This window comes from Mercurialis annua, linkage group LG3, assembly GCF_937616625.2.
Source record: "Mercurialis annua linkage group LG3, ddMerAnnu1.2, whole genome shotgun sequence".
NCBI classification, from domain to species: Eukaryota; Viridiplantae; Streptophyta; class Magnoliopsida; order Malpighiales; family Euphorbiaceae; genus Mercurialis; species Mercurialis annua.
In genome coordinates this window covers 6655041-6670155 of record NC_065572.1, presented here as the reverse complement: position 1 = coordinate 6670155, position 15115 = coordinate 6655041, and the positions used below count along the sequence as shown (strand labels likewise).

Genomic DNA, 15115 nt, shown 5'->3' with positions numbered 1-15115 from the left:
ATTATTGGAAAAAGAATCATTAGGTTTTTTATTGATCTTTCCAAACGATTTGCAAAAGTTAGGGTTTCGAGCTCACAAATCTTCCATCGGTTGCGGGCGGTTGTGAGTTCGGAATTGGACGGTTGCAGGGTGGTCGGAGACGTTTTAATGCCAGGATGAGTTTGACGGTTTTTTTATTTTTAATAAAAAAAATAAAAATTAATTTTGTATGTATTAAATTTATTTAAATTAATTAAGAATATACGGGAAAGACGAATTGGTCGTGGGTTGGAGGTGGGTGGTTCTAGAGTCGGAAGAGGGCTAGATCGTGGTCGGAGGCGGTTGTAATGTCGAAAATACTCATAATAAATTAGTGGCATTAAATTATATTACATTGAAAATTTATTATTATTTGAATTTGTGGGGGGAAGAATAGTTTTTCATGTTATTCATAACATAAGGCTATTTAAAATATATGCTAAATATGGATATTTTTTTTAAAAAAATTCCAAATGAAAAAAAAGATCAATTTAATGTTTAAGGGTACAATTGAAACATGAAAATGCAAAATAGGATAAAATTGGCGATTTTTCAACACCGGAGTAAAATCGAAAAGGGGTTTATAGGTAAGTTTTTTTTAAGGCATTAGGACTAAATTAAAAAGCAACTAATTAGCTTCCATAATTATAGTATTTAATAAAAATCATCTGCTTCATTAGGTTTTTTTTTTGTTCAATATGTTTCAATGGATTTGACATATTCTTTAAATTGAAGTTAGCAGAAAAATTTCATTTTGTCTACTTGTCAAATATGATAAATCGGTAAGGTAGAAAAATGACTTTTTTAGTCTGACCAATTCCAAGATTGGAAATAAAATGCCGCGTAGTTTCCAGGAATTTTAATATTATACTTCAGCCTTCCACAATTTAATGCAGAATCTTGATTATATAACTATATTCAGTAGACATAGATTCATAATCTTGAAGCTATTAAATAATTATTTCCCATTCTAAATTAAATAATGAAAATTGGCAACTCAAGTTCAAGATTTTCCATTCTTTTTCTTCTACTGAACTCCTTTTTCTTCTGCTATGGATCTAAATCCGCTTTCCGAGATGACGATAAACAAATCGTAAACATTGGCGGAATCATTGAAGTTAATTCAAGAATGGGCAGAGAAGAGAAAATCGCTATGGAATTAGCTGTTCTGAACTTTAACAATCATTCAAAATATTACAATCTTTCTCTTCACATTCAAGATCATCAAGCACACCCTCTAAAATCTGTTCTTGCAGCTGAAACATTGATAAAAGAGAAGTCGGTGAAAGCAATTATCGGCATGGAGCGATGGAACGAGGCCAGTTTAGTTGCTGAAATCGGAAATCAAGCTCAAATTCCGATTCTTTCATTTTCCAGACCAGCTATAACACCACCGTTATCGCAATTTCGCTGGCCGTTTTTGGCGAGAATGGCTTACAATAACTCTGAACAAATGAATTGTATCGCAGAACTAACTCGGTTATATAATTGGAGAAGAGTTATAACAGTTTATGAAGATAATGGTGATTATGGAGACTTGGCACTTCTGTCTCAGGCACTACAAAAGTCGGGTAGGATGATCGAGCATAATCTAGTTCTTCCATCAATTTCTTCACTATATGATCGGAAAAAAATTGTTAAAGAAGAGCTTAGGAAGCTGGAAGAAGTAAAATCGCGAGTTTTTATCGTTCTTCAGACATCATTGCCTTTGGTAATACATTTATTTAGAGAAGCTAAGGAAATGGGATTCGTAGGGAAGGACTCGGTGTGGATACTTACAGAAAGCGTTACGAGTTTTCTCGACTCTGTTGACATTTCTGTTATTTATTCTATGGAAGGTGCTCTAGGAATCAGAACTACGTATTCTGACAGTAGTAGAGAGTACACAAGTTTCTATTCACAGTTTCGACGAAGTTTCAGGTCTGAGTATCCTGAAGAAGACAATTCCGAACCAGGGTATTATGCTCTACGAGCATACGATAGCATTACAACAATCACGAAGGCCATGGAAGAAATGTCTAACAATTTTAGCAATTCGAAATCTTTCTTGAATCACATATTACTAAGCGATTTTACCGGTTTGAGCGGTCAGATACAATTCAAAGAAGGGGAGTTATTGCATAGTCCAACATTAAGGATTGTGAATGTTGTTGGAAAAAAATATAAGGAAATTGACTTGTGGGAGCCAGAGTTTGGATTCAAAAGAAGTAGAACAGGCGACGAAGATGTAAATGATGATGGTGGTGTTATCGGACTAGAAAGTCCGGTGAATTGGCCCGGGGATTTAAAACGGAGTCCGAAAGGATGGGCAATGCCTTCAAATGCAAAGCCGATGATTATCGGCGTTCCGGGGAGGACAGCATTTTCGAAATTTGTGGAAGTGGTGGATGCAAGTAAGAATATATATGATGGCTATTGCATTGATCTGTTTCGTAAGGTGGAAGAGGTATTGGGATATAATCTGTCTTACAGATTTGTACCATACTACGGCACCTATGACGATCTTGTGAATCATGTATATAACAAGGTATAAGCTTAAATATCCCTTCACTCTTTATATGCAAATTTGGTTATATTGCACGGAAACTTCTCGAGTCATATGTTTCACATTTTCATTTTTATTTTCAAAAATGCCTAATGACATAAAAAATCTGAACCTTTAGTCAAAAAATTTGTTCGGATATTAAACAATTTGGGTCATTGAATATATAAATAAAAACCAACTAATGCGATTTTGACTACAATGGAGACTTTAGGACATGAGTGATTGCATTTCTTTTGGATCATTCAGCCTTTCAAAAAAATTGTACCCGTTTCGGTGTTTTCCGTTTGGACATTTCTATTTCCGTGCTACATAGCCAGATTTGATTAATGTAAAATCCAACATTGTGTTTCTAATGGAGTTTTTTCTTATTCATTTAAATATGAAGACTTATGATGCTATAGTGGGAGATATTACAATACTAGCTGAAAGGGTAGATAAAGTGGATTTCACTCAACCATATGCAGAATCAGGTCTGTCTATGATAGTTCCTGTTAAATCTGAAGAATCCGCTTGGATGTTTATGAAGCCTTTTACTTGGCAAATGTGGGTGGTCACTGTTGCCATTCTGATCTATACAATGTTCATAGTTTGGTTCCTAGAGCACCAAATTAATCCCGAATTTAGCGGTTCGTTGAAGAATCAGGTCGGAACTACAGTTTGGTACACTTTCTCTTCTCTTTTCTTCGCTCACAGTAAGTACCACAAGCCTAATTTTGTTAATTCACTTTACTATGATTACATTATTAACTGATTTTCAGGGTATTAAATTTAATTTCATTTCAACGATAGATTTTCCATATAAATATATATGTAGCAGCTGAATTTTGCTTGTTTTTGCAACGTGACAACTGAGTTTTGCTTATTTTTCCTGAAAATTTCATCACATATGCGTAATTTTTTTTCAGCAATGAGTTTTTAGATCAAATTATGCATATATGATAAATTTCCATACCAAAAAAGTTGGCTGACACGTATACATTTTCTGCCGACCTTCTGTTGAAAAGAAATTAAAGTTTAATAACCAAACCGAAACAAATTATAATTTAGTCACTTTATTACTAAATGATGGCAGTTCAGATACCCTGAAAATCAATTCCCCTTGATTGACCAAATTGTCGCATTTTTTTGTTCACGGCGTACTTGTTAATTTCGTGATACTTTAGAGTATTATTGATTCGGTTTGCTTTTTATTTATGCAGAGGAGAAAATTTACAGTAACTTGACTCGGTTGGTGATTGTAGTATGGCTATTTGTTGTCTTGATTTTAACTTCAAGTTATACTGCTAGTCTGAGTTCAACGCTTACAATCAAACGGCTACAGCCGAATGTTACTGATATCGAATGGTTAATAAAGAATAACTTACCAGTAGGATGTGATGGGGATTCTTTTGTAAGGAATTACCTGGTAAATGTGCTTAAGTTCAAATTAGAGAATATCAAGACTGTTAGTAGTGAATACAATTATACTGAAGCATTTCGGGATCAAAAAATCTACGCTGCCTTCGTTGAACTACCATATCAGAAAGTATTCACCAATCAATACTGCAAGAAATTCGTCGCGGCTGCACCAACCTTTACATTTGGAGGATTAGGCTTTGTAAGTTTGTTTTACACCTCTCTTCAATAATTTTAATTGTTTAAAAGATATGTTGTATATATGGATGCTGAGTTGTCTTGCCACATAGAACTCTTACTCTGTAGTCACGTCAGTTGAAAATCACTAGATAGAAACGCGAATAGAATTGTAAAACTAACTAACAGTGAACTTTTAAAGGTCGTGATCAAAATTGTTTATGAATTTGTTTGCAATTAACCATTTCAGGTATTTCAGAGAGGCTCTCCATTACGAGCTGATGTTTCAAAAGCCATATTGAAGCTATCAGAGAACGGAACGCTAAAAGACCTAGAAAAAAAGTGGTTTGCTCCATCATCAGAATGTACGGGAAACGCAAATGATAATGAAAATGAAAGCTTGAGCCTGAAAAGCTTTTGGGGTCTATACCTGATATCCGGTGCCACTTCTACAATTTGTCTCCTACTCTTTCTGATTCGCTCACTGAAAAAATATTGTCACTATCGAAAGATCATACAAGGCAGTGCGACTCCAAGCGAAAAGAGTACAGTTTGGGGAAACACAATTACTCTGGCGAAGTATATTTATAACGGAGAATCTGCTATTCCTGGAAGGTCGTCGAATTTTTCTCAAACACCGAATGTGCATGGATGGATCATACCAAGCTGGGAATCTGCCAGTTCCAGCAATCCAGGGAGTTTTTCGGCCTCTACTCCACCTGAAATAGAAGTAGTAAATATTCCTGAGAATCTTCAGGATTCTGATCGCGAACTGAGGTCGGAAGCGTAATTACCGCTCCTAACATATCATAAGAGGAAGTAAATTCTATTTAAATTTAACTCAATAGAAGAATGTATATAGAATATATTGATTTATTGTTTGGTGTCACATTATTATGATGAATTAATGATGTAAGGAAAAATTAACTAAATGCTCATAAATAAAAGCAACATTTCTACACTTCAGTCCATTTTAGTCTATTCTTAGTTCTCCAGAAGTAATACAATAATATTTGACCGGCAACAAATTAGAATTTGTTTGTTTAGTCTTTAGGGTGTTCAGAACCGTGTTGAATAGATAATGACATATGAAACTGGAATAAGTTCCTAAAAAAGATAGACAAAAGACAAACTTTTGTACTTTTTCCAAAAATAAATATCAGCCCTTTAATTTTTTAGACACAATTAAACCCTCATGGCTTCTCAATTAAACAGTTTTAGAAAAATACTTTTAATTCTTTTAGTAATTGTTTAGTAAATGATAAGTTATGTATAACTATATAAATTTGTTTAAATGAATTTTAAAAATAAATCAATTTAAAACTCAAACAATTGTAACTAAATAAATTAACTTGATATACTTTTATTGAATCTCAATATTTTTTTTAACAACTATAGAAGAGATAAAACAAATCATAAAATTAAATTTATTTCTACGCAATGCCACATATAACTAAAAAGATATGATTATAATACAAATTATAAACAGATATATAAAATATATATTTACCTCAAATTTAATCCGCTTAATCACAATAAAATGCCAAACGTATACGCGAGATATCAGTTTTAGCCAAACGTTTAAAAATCGGCACATATAGCCATTTTTGACTATCTCTGCTTCTTTTATAGCCACTAGAAAATCGAACCGGATTTTATTGACAACAAGGCAGCCATGTCATCGTCAACATTAAACTAAAATCATATGTGGCACATTTAAACCAAACCGAATCAAAAAAAAAATCAAACCACATAATAATTAAACCAAAATTAAATTGTTATAGAATAATTAATTCTTTTAAAATAAAATTATTTAAAAAAAAAATTGGAGAAGACAAATCTGTGTCTTCTCCATTAAAGGAGAAGACTTGCACTGGTCTTCTCCATTGAAGGAGAAGACCAGCAGATTTGGTCTTCTCCATTGAAGGAGATGACATGCTCTGGTCTTCTCCTTCAATGGAGAAGACCACAACTGGATTTCTCCATTGAAGGAGAAGTAGCTGTGGGTCTTCTCCTTCAATGGAGAAACTCAGAAATTGGGTCTTCCCCATTGAAGAAGAAGACCAGCTCTGTCTTCTCCATTGAAGGAGAAGACCGATCTGGGTTTTCTCCTTTAATGGAGAAGACCCAAATCTAGGTTCCTCCATTGAAGGGGAAGAACCACAGATCGTCTTCTCCTTCAATGTAGAAGACCCAAATGGAGAAAACAGAGCTGGTTTTCTTCTTCAATGGGGAAGACCCAAATCTGGGTTCCTCCATTGAAGGGGAAGAACCACAGATCGTCTTCTCCTTCGATGCTCAAATCTGGGTTTTCTCCATTGAAGGAGAAGATCTAGATTTTTGGTTAGTGTAGGATTTAATTTTTTTTTTAATCAAACCAAGTTTGATTTGGGTTTAAATATGACATGTATGAATTAAAACGACGCCGTTTTGATGAATAGGCGATGACATGGCTGCTTTGTTGGTATAAAATTCGGTTCGATTCACCAATGGCTGTAAAAGAATCAGAGATAGTCAAAAATGGCTATATGTGCCGATTTTTAAACGTTTGACTATAACTGACCCCTCGCGCAAACGTTTGGCATTTTATTGTGATTAAGCCAATTTAGTCATTAGGTTATCTCTAACAATTCAAATTTTGGGAAATATCAGTTTGATAATACCGTAGTTAAATCGGGATATGGATCGATCATGTAGACTAACTGATACTATGCAATGATATTACGTATATAAAGATATTAATATTATTAGAATGAAATTGATAAGTAGCGAGACTGAAAAAAGAAGGATCTAGACCGAAGAACTATTCATTTTTGATAGAGCATCTTATAGGGTTAAATACAAAAAAAAATGTCCGACATTTACCAGTTTTGGCGCTTCAACTGTAACGTTTAAAAGTTGGCAAAATAAAACCCAAACTTTAATTTTTTTGCAAAAGTATACATAAAAATAGCTGGCGTTTTATTTATCCGGATGTGACACGTGTAGAGATCATTCTCATGCAAACATATTCTCTTTTTATGCATAATAGTAATATCCTAAAGATTCGGACTCTACACACATGCATCAAGCTTATTGAGAACATTATGAGTTAAAATTTTGCGAAGGATGCATGATCAATAAGCTATTCAAATTGCAACATGAGCTAGCAAATCATATTCTACACATGACTAGAACTGAATAATAACCGTTGTTTCTCAATCTAACTGACATATAAAAATAATTCTTTAAGCCACTAATACAACTTAATCAGCTCGTAGAATAGGCACAGATTGGGAGAACAACCCAAATCCGTAGCCAGTCTACGATGACAATCTCCATACGAATAAGACTGCTGGTGTTAGTCCACGATAAAATCTGAAATTGTGTCGACTCCCTCCACTTAAAAACTCATCAAAATGGAAAAGAAACTATCAATACATAATTGACTCTGCACCCAATCCTATGCTCTTATAGATTCTGGCGTGTATCTTTGTGCATACACATCAAGTTTACCTATTATAGCCTCTTCCTCTTCCACGTCCGTATCCACCCCACCCTCTACCTCTACCTCTGCCCCGTGTGCCTCCTCTCCCTCCGTGAGATATGCCTTCCAACGCCCTATTAACTAGTTGATTTGGTAAGCCGCCAGCCCCACGACCCTTTTTCGCAATGTTGCCAGACCCGTTAGCAGCATTAGCAGGTCGTTTCCCTCTGCATAAAAAAAGTAGATGAGTTATCTAAAGAATAAAAGAAAAAAATTCACAATACATAAGAGAGATCATTTCAACCATCTCAATGTTAACAAAATGAAACCAAAAGAAGTATATAGAAGTTGAAAAGAATAGCATCTTCTGTACCCAGTTTCTGCGGTGGTGGAAGCTGCAGCAGCTTTTGCCACTTCTTTCCAAGAAAGATTGACACTCTTCTTATCTCCGATAAATGAAGGTGTCTTCGAATGTAATGGCTGAAAATGTTGGAGCAATATCAGTTTGCAATTCATGGGTGAACATAAAAGAAATTAAAGGCCCAGATAAGTTGGTTTTCATTTACCTTTGTCATTGCCAAAATGTTATTGCAGGTTCGTAGCCCAATTGTAGCATTTTGCTTTTGAATTTTCTGCGCATCAAATGAGACGTATCATGGTAAGATGCATCTTATGGAACTCCATAAGAGAATTTCGATTTACAGGAAAAAAAATAAAATGAAAAAATGAAAAGATACTCACTATGCTGTCCTTTGCTTCATCTGTCTTTGCAGCTGCCATTGCTTTATTGTGCTCAGCCATTCCCTGTGTCAATTTTTTCATTGTAGCCTTGGTTAACTCCTCTACATTGCTCAACCTGCATTTTCCAACAACAAAAAACCCTCAAAAAGCATACCCGGGGAATAAACAAGATCAATGTAATAAATAAAATCTAACCGAGCAAGTAATGGACCTATTCTATTATAATATAATGTTAGTATTTGCAAATACATACAGGTCTAACATCCTTATTAATTCCTTATAAGCAGGATGATTTTCATTATTAGAAAAAAATAAAAAAGTGGGGGAGGGGGTCCTACAACCAGGATAAGACTAGAATAGAGCTAAACTATCACACTTTCAGAAGACCTCATATAACGGTTCAGCAATTTTGCTTCCAATCTAGGTACCTAAAAGGCTAAAAGAGCAACACAGGTTGAGAGCCTTCCTGCACTGAGTCTATTTTCTATGACATAGACCAGATTACAAAGCAAATGAAAAAAAAATGAAATCAATAAGATTCGAAAAGTATCTAAAAGGATTGCTTCGACGAAAGTTTAGTTACATGGATTTTTTTACCAATAAAGATGGAATTATTAATCAAGACATCATTTCTAGTTTTCAAGTTAAAATAGAGAAATCCTTTACTTTTATGGACTCAAATTTTCTAAATATAGTGATAACCATACAAAATAGAGTCTCAAGACCACCACCATTACACCTGAACACATGACAAACGAGATAGTTGTGAGAATGCTCAGTCACCAATCATTCAGTAGATACAAAAAATTGAAATCTAGTACCATACAATAAACTACCACCCACTCCCTCTTCTTCACTTTGTTTAGCCATGCATCGTGTATCTATAATTTTTAGCTTGGACTATTCACAAAGAAGGGGTGCGCATATGGAATGGGTTAAACTAAAAAAGGTAAGTAATTCCTACTCCAACTCAGCAACTCGGACACTTAGAGATGCAGCACCAGATTGAGTAGAATTTAATAAATATAGTACTTAAAATATGCCAAAAAAAATGTTTACACATCATTTTGTCGATGAAAGTTATTAAAATGAAGAACTGCAAGATAAACATCACCTCTCTGAGAAATCCTTGGACACCTCGGAGAAGTCCTCCCCAAGCCTGTCTGATGGCTGGCCAGTTACTATCTTGTAACCACATAGACTGTTTGTGGCATTTGGAGCCTTCAAGACAATACATTATATAAGTATTACAGAGAAGAGAACTATTTTAGTAAGAGCACAACAGTAACCACAGGATTTCTACCTTATGCGCTAAATGGTGAAATGCGTATAACAGGCACTCGACATAAGTAAAATTCATCTCTTCTCCGGTTTTCTTCCGAGGCATATAATTCTGCAAGGAGAATAGAAAAGAAGAGAGAGTGTCAATGAGTCTGCTTATAACATCCAAGAAGTTAAGTTGCAAAAAATGTTTCTGATATTTGAGAGACTCGACCAATACCAATGTTACACATTATTCCAGGTAATAGAATTGAACTCCAAGAAAAACAGAGTAAGACCAAACAGGAAGAAATTTGAAGTACTGTCATTATGTACAATCGCATCATGAATAGGACAATGCATACCTTTAACAGTTGAACAATGGAAGGAAGAATCTGGCGTGAATCCTGTGGCAGAGTGCAAGGTGAAATTTCTGCAAGTGCTTTAAGCAAATCAAGCTTCCGATCCTCAGGAAGCTGCCAGAAAAATTTATAATAAAAGAAGTCATTTTAATCGCACATTTCCATAGAGATATGTAGCAAAATAAACCATTTACCAAAAAAATCCAAAATTTAAATGAACTGCCTAAAGCATAAGCAAGTAAATTGAATGGTCTTACTGCAGAGAAACATCAAGACAATCCAGAAGCGGAACGTCATTGATTACCTGATCAAAAGCAGGTATTATTAACTTATTCAAATAGGTCAGAAACTTGCTGCTTGATGCACCGCGCTGCATTTAAGAATGGAGGGATCAAGTTATGTATAAACGAATGTTCTATCATGTAAAAGCATTCAACATAAAATCACTTTTCTTACCACAAAAAATGGAAGTGCTGTGTAAAGGCATAATACCAGCCTGTTAATATGGTCAGAGTCAGAAACCTGCATATCAATTAGATCATAGTAAAAATTATCAGATAAAAATGGCTTCGCTAATTGTGACAAGACTGTATTTAAGAAAAAACAAGGGTTCTAGACCAGAAATGACTAAGCACAACTTTTCACGACATGATTGCTGTAAAAATCATATGATGATATCTGAGATGCTTCACAAAATTCAACACAAAGCAAAACAAAAAAGCACAAAATGTCTTATACAAAATGAACATTGTACACATGCTAGCCATGCTTTCACGGTATGAAATTAAATCATAACTTAAAATGTTCTCTAGAATCTTAAATCTTCCCCTGAAGTGGAAATTTACAGCCTAATCTGAGCATGGCACACTATCATTTGCAGACATTATAAATAACTTATGAACAGAGAAACAAGTCTATGATATCAAAAATAGACACTTATATGGGTATACATCAGGATCTTCTTACACATTCAGGATATCACCAAATATATTGTTAATCAAACTCACAACTCCGAAAAAGTACAAGAAAAATAAGCCTCGTCTCATGCTAATTAAAGTAGCAAAGTGCATCTGAGAGAAGAACTTGTTCAGCCGCACCAGCCTGTACTCATGGATGATGAAACTAGGAAATAAAGAACTCTAAATTCTGTAGCGAACTCCGTCAAAATCAAGAATGCAAAATGCTATAAACGCATCCAAGATTCAGGTTTAAGTCATAGAATTTAGCAATTTGCAAACTAGATATTTTGTCATTATTGTTAATAAACAATAAACACATTGCACCACTAGAACCTGCACCACAATAAAATTACTACTACTACATGAGCACCAAAACAAGCACTCACATCAAGCTGGGAATCTAAATCAGCCTGCCCTTCAATAATCTCAATAAGCTCCTTCATGCGCTCTGGAGGAGCTTTATCTCCAAATATGCTCAAACCTTTTAAAAAGTCCATAAACATTTTGAATTCTTCTCCACTTACATCTATTAAGCTCTACAAAGAAATGAACATATGAATTAAATGGAAATTATAGTAATAGAGTAACACAGCTGAATTATTTGTACATTAAACAGTGAAGTAATCTGGTGAACCTACCTTCCTAATCAAATCAGTAATATGCCGCTCCATTTCCTCTTGAGGTCTCAAGAGTTCAGTTTTAAGGGGGAAAACCTAAAAATGGACATGGTAATCATCAGTTATGACAATAAATGGTGATCAAATCAATGATGGATACAATCTGAGGTAATTTACTAACCTTATCTCTAATAAAGCTGATAACTCTATCACGATGTTCATCTCCACTTGGTTCATCAGTGCTTCCGATGTGCTTAAATAAAGCAGTTAAAGAGGCTGCATAAGAATATTAAATATTTAGAGATCTGAGGCGACCACAAAAAGGTAAAAAACATTAAGATGGAATTCCAGCTTTAGTGTGCATTGCACATAGAACTGCAACTAAAGAGATGCCCTAACTAACACATAGCTGAATTTTACAATCCTATTTGTTGACTAAGCAAGACAAAATACCTACAGGGGGCGCAAAGCTTAGAACATTTAATTTAAAACAGAAAAGGATGAGTGGGTCATAAGCAAGCACATTAGAGAGTACTGTGCAAGAAAAGAAACATATATATCAGTGCAAAGCTTTAAGAGCTACAGTGCTACCAAAAAAAAAAAAATTAAGCTACGGAGTTTCTTGAACTGATTTTATCATATAGCACTGTGCAACTTCACATAAGCTAGGGCCAGCAATTGTTATATAGTATGCTATCTCATCCACTAAGAAGCCAACCTTAGTTGCACCATCAAAATCAAAGAGCTATAAACATACTATGTTGCCACTAATCATGATCCAAGATTTTCACAAGAAACCAACCGAAGGTAAATCTTAAGTACCCAAGTATTAGCAGCCCCATTTTATGATAAAGTAATACCAATAGTTGGGGTAATTACAACATCCCATCCTATAGCAGACTCATGATGCATCAAGGAGCTTGACACAAGCTCCTAAAATAAATAAAGAAACAAAATAAAAAGATCATGAGCACCATGATGAACATCTACCTTATTTTGTTGCATAGAAGCTGAAAAGCATATTAGTTATATTTTACTTTTCTAGTTTATCCATCCAGATAATGTTTACAAATACACTATTAGCATATTTGTCTTCGTATTTCACAATGCAGTGTTAAAAAGACCACCTTCCGTAACATAAAACTTTTCAAATGGATACAGGAACCTCAATATCCATGTTAGATAACTACTTAGACATTAATTTCATTATTTCAAAGTAACTTGATCAAATTAGAATCCACTACATAAAATGCAGACAACGTGAAAATCAGGTATAAGCCTCCATCTTTTCTCTTTACTTTCATACTTCTATGGAATGTTATCATTACATACTAACAATAACATAATGAATTCTGATATCGCTGTATGCTACTTCTCAAGTTTCCATTTTTAGGTTGTTTTTGACCTTAAGAGTCCAAAGAAACATTAAAAAAAATAACTTGAAATTATGTCTAACCGATACTGTACACTGAAATCTAAACTTCACTAAGTTGGTGATCGAGCGAATTACCTTTCACGTCCTGCCTCATTAATGACATAAGAGCTTTGTGTACTGCATCCCGCTCCACAAATTCGTCTAAAAACATCAACAATAAATTGATATCATCAGCAACATGACAAACACGTCAAGCTGCCCACACGAATAACATAAGTAATAAACACAAATCAACTAACCGGCTGAAAGTAGTTGCACAAGAATGTCAACAATTTTCGAAAGATACTCGGGTGTATCCTTGCAGAATAGGGGCAACCCTCTAATTGCTTGCACTCGAACCTGCATAAACAATGACTATTTGAGTCACATACTAAAGGAAGAACACTCCAATCAGTTCACTTAAAAAAAACTCAACACATTAAAAAATTTCACTAGGAACTAAGTAATAGGTAAACCCTAAAACATTTAAGAATTTAGTATATAACAATTTCCATAAAATAATTAGTTTCGGATAAGCTTCCATATATAAATAACATTGTATAAATACAAACTTATATTAAAAACGAGTAATAAAAACAAATAGATACAGACCCCGAGCTCTTCCTCCTCGATTAAATCAAGATGAATGTCGACAGCTCGGCTGGATAGTTGCGGGAAGAATTTGAAAAACCTCGGAATTAACTGAGCTGCTAACTGCTTCGCCTTCGTGTTAGTTTTAGCTGAATCTAAAATCCCTTGGTAATCATTTACATTCTACAATAACAAACAAAAATTCACAATCAACATCAAACTTAAAAAAAAAAACAAATAAATAAAAACAAAAGTTAACTCTAATTAAAACATACCTGAGACTTATCTTTGGACTCATTGAGCCGCTCACCGAACTCGTAAAGATTCTCGATGTGCTTAGCTGCCTCGGCCGAGTCAGTCATTTGGATTCAACAGATAACAGTAATTTCTGTTGAGAGATTCAAAGAAAATTATTCAAAACGGCATCGTCCAGATAAAATTTGAACGGAATGAATGCAGTGTCGCTGCTAATGTTTAACAGAGAAATTAAATTAGTAATTGATAAATTGAGAGGTTAAATTTTCGAGAAGAGAACGTAGAGAGGGGTTTTGTTTTCAATACAGACCTTGAAAAAGCTTTAATGGAGCTTTAAAATGATGAACACTGTGAATAAGGGTTTTGTTTTTCAATTTGATTAGAGCGCACAAATGGTGAAGGAAAGAGAAAGGGGAAGATTGCGGGTTCGCCAATTTTATCTTTTAACTAGCATTTAAACGGCGGCGTTTTTCTCTGATAATAATAATTTCATCAAAGGTTCATTTTGCCCCCTCAGTTTGGCACAACATATAATGAAAGACAAGTTTATGACTTTTGACAAAAACATTAATAAGTTGGTTAATTTGGTTCATAATACCCCCCCCTTAGCTGAAATAGTATTGGACTATGTAGAGCTGAAGGGGTAAAACGACTCAAAACGGTGAGAATTTTTTTTCTCAAACGTCTATTTTAAAAGTGTGTTTTATTTAAAATCACGAGTTTGATTTATTTGATCTTTTGTTTCAAATTGAAAAAGGTGAGATAAACCTTATTGATATTAATGTTAATTTTCTAATAGCGTGGAGTATCTATTTTATATCTTATCATTTCTGTAACTTTAGAGAAATGTTGTACAAACTTAGTAATATAACTAAAGTTTAGTTGTTTAAAAAATCAACAATTTCAATGTGTTTTACAATTTTAATAAAAAAAATTAATTTTGGAAATATCAAACACCAATTTTCGAGTTCTGACAATTTCAAATATCAAGCGATTTTTTGTCAAAAAAATGCTAATGTGAATGCCAGAACAGTGTTTCTTCGGTATCCATATTAGTATTCTTTTGACATGAAATTTACTGGTGTTTGCACTTGCAAAAAAATAGTAGTTCATGGAGAAATGTTTAGATAGATTGAGTCTACCATGTCATCTGTAAAATAAGTCAATCACATTATAATACGTCACCAAAATGATAGCTCAAATGACGTGATAGACTCAGTTTATCTAAGAATTATTCTAGTTCATGTATTAAATTGTCAAAATTAAAAGCTCACTTAAATTGCAAAACACGCTAAAATTCATAGTTTTTAAAAGC

The 15115-nt window shown here is 34.1% G+C and overlaps 2 protein-coding genes and 1 long non-coding RNA gene across 6 annotated transcripts; 1 reads left to right on the top strand and 2 right to left on the bottom strand.

Annotated features, from left to right (window-relative positions):
- The first annotated feature begins 940 nt into the window (after positions 1-940).
- LOC126673422 (glutamate receptor 2.7-like) lies at positions 941-5097 on the top strand. The gene is made up of 4 exons (XM_050367562.2): positions 941-2545; positions 2949-3255; positions 3763-4160; positions 4386-5097. Exons 1-4 carry the CDS (start codon positions 1001-1003, stop codon positions 4923-4925), a joined length of 2790 nt encoding a protein of 929 aa, XP_050223519.1. The 5' UTR covers positions 941-1000; the 3' UTR covers positions 4926-5097.
- On the bottom strand, positions 4351-6483 carry LOC126673428 (uncharacterized). 2 transcript variants are annotated; one of them, XR_007639304.2, is made up of 3 exons: positions 5646-6483; positions 4566-4854; positions 4351-4466 (listed from the first exon to the last, which is right to left on the bottom strand). It is a non-coding gene; the product is annotated as an uncharacterized LOC126673428 (long non-coding RNA). The 2 variants fall into 2 exon arrangements; XR_007639303.1 differs by lacking the exon at positions 4351-4466 and having other exon boundaries at positions 4517-4854.
- A 765-nt stretch (positions 6484-7248) lies between these two features.
- LOC126673423 (apoptosis inhibitor 5-like protein API5) lies at positions 7249-14221 on the bottom strand. 3 transcript variants are annotated; one of them, XM_050367563.2, is made up of 17 exons: positions 14111-14221; positions 13821-13933; positions 13567-13728; positions 13215-13314; positions 13051-13116; positions 11722-11816; positions 11562-11636; positions 11310-11459; positions 10421-10486; positions 10269-10334; positions 9968-10078; positions 9646-9735; positions 9457-9563; positions 8343-8457; positions 8168-8233; positions 7975-8081; positions 7249-7828 (listed from the first exon to the last, which is right to left on the bottom strand). In XM_050367563.2, exons 2-17 carry the CDS (start codon positions 13905-13907, stop codon positions 7627-7629), a joined length of 1665 nt encoding a protein of 554 aa, XP_050223520.1. In that variant the 5' UTR covers positions 13908-13933; positions 14111-14221; the 3' UTR covers positions 7249-7626. The 3 variants fall into 3 exon arrangements, with proteins under 3 accessions (XP_050223520.1, XP_050223521.1, XP_050223522.1); XM_050367564.2 differs by having other exon boundaries at positions 13821-14009; positions 14111-14214; XM_050367565.2 differs by having other exon boundaries at positions 13821-14012; positions 14111-14197.
- Positions 14222-15115: the final 894 nt, after the last annotated feature.

Bases quoted from the DNA above. Each gene is read 5' to 3' on its own strand.
- LOC126673422 (XM_050367562.2), top strand. From the start codon at position 1,001: ATGAAAATTGGCAACTCAAGTTCAAGATTTTCCATTCTTTTTCTTCTA. The intron at 3,256-3,762 runs GTAAGTACCACA...TTATTTATGCAG, and splicing joins TTCTCTTTTCTTCGCTCACA to AGGAGAAAATTTACAGTAAC. The intron at 4,161-4,385 runs GTAAGTTTGTTT...TAACCATTTCAG, and splicing joins CATTTGGAGGATTAGGCTTT to GTATTTCAGAGAGGCTCTCC.
- LOC126673423 (XM_050367563.2), bottom strand. From the start codon at position 13,907: ATGACTGACTCGGCCGAGGCAGCTAAGCACATCGAGAATCTTTACGAG. The intron at 13,117-13,214 runs GTTAGTTGATTT...TGATGTTTTTAG, and splicing joins TGTGCAACTACTTTCAGCCG to ACGAATTTGTGGAGCGGGAT. The intron at 11,460-11,561 runs GTAGGTTCACCA...ATTTCTTTGTAG, and splicing joins TTACTGATTTGATTAGGAAG to AGCTTAATAGATGTAAGTGG.